Source organism: Myiozetetes cayanensis, unplaced genomic scaffold (genome assembly GCF_022539395.1).
Source record: "Myiozetetes cayanensis isolate MyiCay16 unplaced genomic scaffold, myiCay2020 scf52, whole genome shotgun sequence".
Lineage (NCBI taxonomy): Eukaryota > Metazoa > Chordata > Aves > Passeriformes > Tyrannidae > Myiozetetes > Myiozetetes cayanensis.
Window position 1 is genome coordinate 98,083 of NW_026087765.1, and position 4,926 is coordinate 103,008.

At 57.6% G+C, this 4,926-nt stretch overlaps 1 protein-coding gene across 1 annotated transcript; it reads right to left on the minus strand.

The window, feature by feature from the left end:
- Positions 1–792: 792 nt before the first annotated feature.
- On the minus strand, positions 793–3,917 carry EDF1 (endothelial differentiation related factor 1). The gene is made up of 5 exons (XM_050334284.1): positions 3,801–3,917; positions 3,630–3,681; positions 2,513–2,673; positions 1,869–1,962; positions 793–1,347 (listed from the first exon to the last, which is right to left on the minus strand). Exons 1-5 carry the CDS (start codon positions 3,876–3,878, stop codon positions 1,286–1,288), a joined length of 447 nt encoding a protein of 148 aa, XP_050190241.1. The 5' UTR covers positions 3,879–3,917; the 3' UTR covers positions 793–1,285.
- Between the last annotated feature and the right edge of the window lie 1,009 nt (positions 3,918–4,926).

Sequence of the window (4,926 nt, forward strand, 5' to 3'; positions counted from 1 at the left end):
TGGGGGGCACCATGCAGCACCCCCAAGGACAGCAGGCAGCCCCAACTCCAGTATACAGGTACCCACCTGCTGCCCACACACCTTGCAAGGGCTCTTGATATTTTGCCTTTAAATGTCGCTGGAAAACCCAAAAAAGTTCCTGAGGCACCGGCTGGGCTCAGGGCCTGGGCCCCCACCCTGCACCAGAATCCCCCAGCCCGGGACCTCTCCCTCCCCTCAGCCTTCACCCCTTATCACTGTGAGCTCCGAAGCAGCCCAGGGCCAAACCCGCCCTCCACACACAACCTGGCTCAGCCCCCGCCCCACGAGCAGCCCACCAGGGTCCTGCCCCCACCAGCCCCCATGCCCGGCCAGAGGACACTGGGGCATCCTGCTTTCCCAGGGAGTCACCACAGACTGTTTCCCTCTCACCCAGCTGTGCCCCCCTTAGGTGATGCCTCAGAGCACCATCCCACAGCCCTGTCCTGCCTGCAGGAATGAGCCCCCAGCAGAGCTGGCAGCAGGGTAAGGAGGGCTCAGACTTCACCTGCACCTGCCTTGCTCTGCCGAACCCCAACGCCTCCCCTCTTCTCTGCAGCACTGACTCCATCCCTGGACTGCCAGCCAAACTGCAGCCCTCCCCCAGGGGAGAGGAGTGACACAGCCAGGGAGGCTGGGACAGTGCTGGCCCTCATCCCAGGCAGCCCAGGTGTCCCTTTAATTACAATCCCAGAAGGAATAGGTGCTCCACCTCCAGTCACGCCCAGCCACATTTGCTACCAGCTGGTCACATGCAGCAGCTCCCCTGGGCAATTGAAGGGTATCAAATTTTATTATAGATCTCTTTAAAACAGGCTGGAAGGAACACACCAAACTCATTGAGATATAGCAACTGAGTCATCATTTCTGATCAAGCCCCAACTCTCCCAAATTATTTATATATAATATATATATCCCACCTGTCCCCCAAACTGTCCTAACTAAATGATCACATTTCAGACCACCCTAAGTGCCTTAACATCAGCTGCTGTTAACATCACAATGCACGTGTTTCTGGCAAATCAGAGGCAGGGTCTGGGTTTTTTGGGGGGTTTAGATCCTCAATCTCTGAAAAGGAGGAAGGAAAAAGAAATATCAGGAAAATTGCTTCTTTAAGATTGCCTTTTTACAGCAGGTACAGATTCGGCAGAGTTCCCCCCCAAAGCAAGTCTGAAACCCTCTTGTTCAGCTTGGCAATAAGCAGAGTGTTTGAGGAGAACCAGCCGGGCCAGATCAGTCTGAGCAAGCTGATTTCGAGGCTTTGTTGTCATTTCCCTTTGGGTCCGGTTTCCAGCGGTTTTCCAATGTCCTTCCCACGCAGTTTGAGGCCTAGAACAAGACAAAGACGACCACCACCATCAGCGCTCAATCACTCACCCAGTAACTTTATTTCCCTCAATACTGGCTGTAAGGAAGAGAACATCCAGAAAAAGAGGGCAGGGGAACCAGAGCTCAGGAGAATCCTACTTTAGTTTCTAGGAGCACCAGACTAACTTCAAACAAGATCAACTTTCTTCCTGGGAAACGGGATCTGAACTGGCCCAGGAGACTAACATCAACACCAAATCCTTCCTTAAGTGCCATCAGGCCTCCGTGGGTCTCAGCATCTCGCTGGTTTTGGGGGGAAGCACATAGGGGTGATCCCCAGGACACAGACCCACGCACGAAGGTGCAAAGAACAAGAGCTCCCAGTTCTGGTTCAATCAGCAAACCCAGGTTTTATCAGAACACACACGGCACCACACCCACCATAACCTCCAGCCAGCAACATTCCTGACAGGGAAAATGTAAATACCTTCCCCCAGCCCATCCCTCCCAGCCCTGGCAGCACTGAGTCTCCCTCTGCTCACCGATGGCTCTCTCGATCTTGCCCATGACCTGGTTGTTGGGGATCGCTCGTCCCGACTCATAGTCAGCGATAACTTGTGGTTTTTCATTGATTTTCTAAAAAGGGAGGATGAGTATCAAACACAGCAAATGCTCAGCAGCAGCCCCCCAGGGCTCACACGGGTAAAGAACAGGATTATGACAGGATAGATGACCAAGTGCTGTTCCCAGGCTGACTCCATCCCCACTGGCACCTCCCTGCACTGGTAACATCCATCTTGGACAGACTGCAACCTCCCTCCCCCCCAGGAGGAGCAGGACCACCAGGGACTGCTGTTTCTTCAGACACCAGTGAGCTCTCACTGCTCAGCCCTGATGGTACAAACCCCGGGACTGGTGAAGCTGCTGGGGGAGGGGGAAAAGCAGCCTCCCACCTCCAGCTCAGCAGCCACAGCAGGCTCTGCCTCCAAGCTGGGGCTCAAGGGCTGCACACACAAAGCAGCAAACATTTCCCAGACAACTGACAGCACTGGGAGATCACACACCAGGGATGCTGCATTCCCCAACCTTCCTGCCCATGACACCATCCCACTGCAGCTACCCAGGGGACACAGGAAAGGTGCCCACCCTCCCCCAGAGGTGCCCCCCCGCCCCAGGTGCCCCTCACCGTGGCCAGGTCCTTCTGCGTGAGGCCCTTGCTCTGGCGGCCCTGCTGGATCACTTTGCCCACCTCCAGGGAAACTCTGTCGTGGTGCAGCTCCTCCGTTTCACGGTCGAGCTTGGCCGTGTTCTTTGTAATGAAGTGCTGTTTGTTCTGGCCTGCTGCCCCTGTCATTCCAAGCGAGAACAAAAGCACAACCAAGGACAAACAAATCAAGGCTCAGAGCTGTGCCAAAAAGTGTCAAAGGGCTTTTTCCAAGCCCTCAGCTGCCCAGGATCCCAGAGAGCTGTCAGGATTACAACACGCCAGCACCAGCACTGACCTCACCCAGATCCTGCCCATCAGGGAATGTTGTCTTAGCCCTGGTCGTGGTGCTGTGCAGAGCGCAGGCCTGCAGAGCCCTCTCCTTTCCCTACTTCACACCTGAACTTCTCTCCAGACAGGCCAGCTCTTGCTTTTCTTTTGGGATTTAATACTCAAACTTCACTCCAGACGCATGTTTGGGCTGCAGCATAGGGGGGTCAGTACTTGAAGTTGAATCTTATTTGCTCAGGTATGAGGCAGCACGAACAAGGGTTTTTTAACCAATTTTCTGATGCCTTTTATAAGTAAATTCTAACTGTACTTAGCTTCACTGAAAGCCTGAGGTCTAAAACCACATTATTTGTTTTGTTTAATTTTACAGTATTTAAGTCCTAAGCTGGATCCTTTGTCTCACATTAGTGTTTGACATTCAGTGTCTCGACACAGCTGACTAAACTTCCTTCAAGGATCATTTCTTTGTTTATTTTCAAGCATCAGAATCTCCTCCCTGCAGTGAGAGAACCTGGGAATTTACTTCAGACAGGAAACAAGGGATTTTTACCGAGAAGCGCCACAGGAAGATAAACAGCCATTCAAACTCTCAACAGAAATGAGCTGCAAAAATGGGGAGCTTAAGTTTTGCGGCCAGAAGCGCTCTCAGAGGATCTCTGCAGAAGCCAGCCCGGGCTGAGCCCTGGGCCAGCAGGGCCTCGGGGGCGTTATCGCCGCTCCCGGTGCGGGGCTCGGGTCTCTCCGTTGGGCCCCGCTCAGCCGGGTGGTGCCCCCCCCACCGCCCCCCAGCCCCCCGCGGGATACCCACACTTCTTGGAGGTCTCCACGTCCTCCCCGCGCCGCTGGGCCGCCAAGATCGCCTGGGGAGAGAGCGAAGGTGCGGGCTGAGCGCGGCGCAGCTCGGAGCCGCCGCCTCGGCGGATCCGGGCCCGGCCCCGGCCCCGCAGCCCCTCGGGCGCCCGTTGCTGCCCCCGCTGACCTGCTTGGACTTGGCCTGCGCGGCGCTCGGGCCCTTCTTGCGCAGCACCGTCACCGTGTCCCAGTCGCTCTCCGCCATCGCCGCCGCCCCGCCCGGCCGCACCCGCCCCCCACGGGGCGGGGCCAGCGCCGCGCGCGCCCATTGGCCGGAGCGCGCGCCCGTCACGGGCCCAGCCGCTCATTGGTGGGGAGCGGCGCGAGCGCGGTGGGCGGGGCCGCGCGGCCCCCAGGGATGTGGGCTTAGCAGCGACCTGCGTGACGTCTCTGCCGCTGATAGGTGTAAAGCCCTGCCAATCATCTTTCTCGCGCTTCGATTGGCTAGCTAGTTCGCCAGCCTTGAGGCGGGCAGTATGCGCTCCTGCACGCTGCGATTGGCTGCTGGCACTGTCAGTAACCCGCTATCGGCACGGATTGGTTTTCTCTCCGGCGCGCTGTCATATCCGCTGACCAATGGCCGTGCCCGGCTGAGACGAGCCGAGCGCGCGCAGGGTGGCGGCCCGTGGTGCCCGTCCCGGGCGGTCCCGAGGCCCTCCCGACCCCGAGAGGGGACACGGACAGGCCCGAGGGGACACGGGAGCAGCGGCTGAGAACACTGCGTTGGTTCAGCCCAGCGAAGGGGATATAGCTCCTCCCGAGGGGCAGCTCCGATCTCTGCTCCTGTGCCCAGTGACAGGACCTGAGGGAACGGCTGGAGCTGTGCCAGGGCAGGGTTAGGTTGGATTCAGGGAAAGGTTCTTCCCCCAGAGGGTGGTTGGCACTGAACAGGCTCCCCAGGGCAGTGGGCACAGCCCCAAGGCTGCCAGAGCTCCAGGAGGGTTTGGACAACGCTCTGAGGGACAGGGTGGGATTGTTGGGGTGTCCTGGGCAGGGCCAAGACCTGGACTGGATGGTCCTTGTGGGTCCCTTCCAGCTCAGGAATTCGATGAAACTCCTTGAATTGCATGAGAATCACCCAGAGAGTCCCGCAGTAAAGGCAGGAAAAGCTGCTCCTGCTCTCGTCATTTCTGAACTGAGGGTGCACAGGGTTAACGCTCCGAGGGTGGGTTTTTGTGGAGTCTCCCCATGAGAGAGGGCAGGAGGAGTGGCTGGAGCCCGGGCATGGTGATCTGGGCACTGCTCGGAAATCA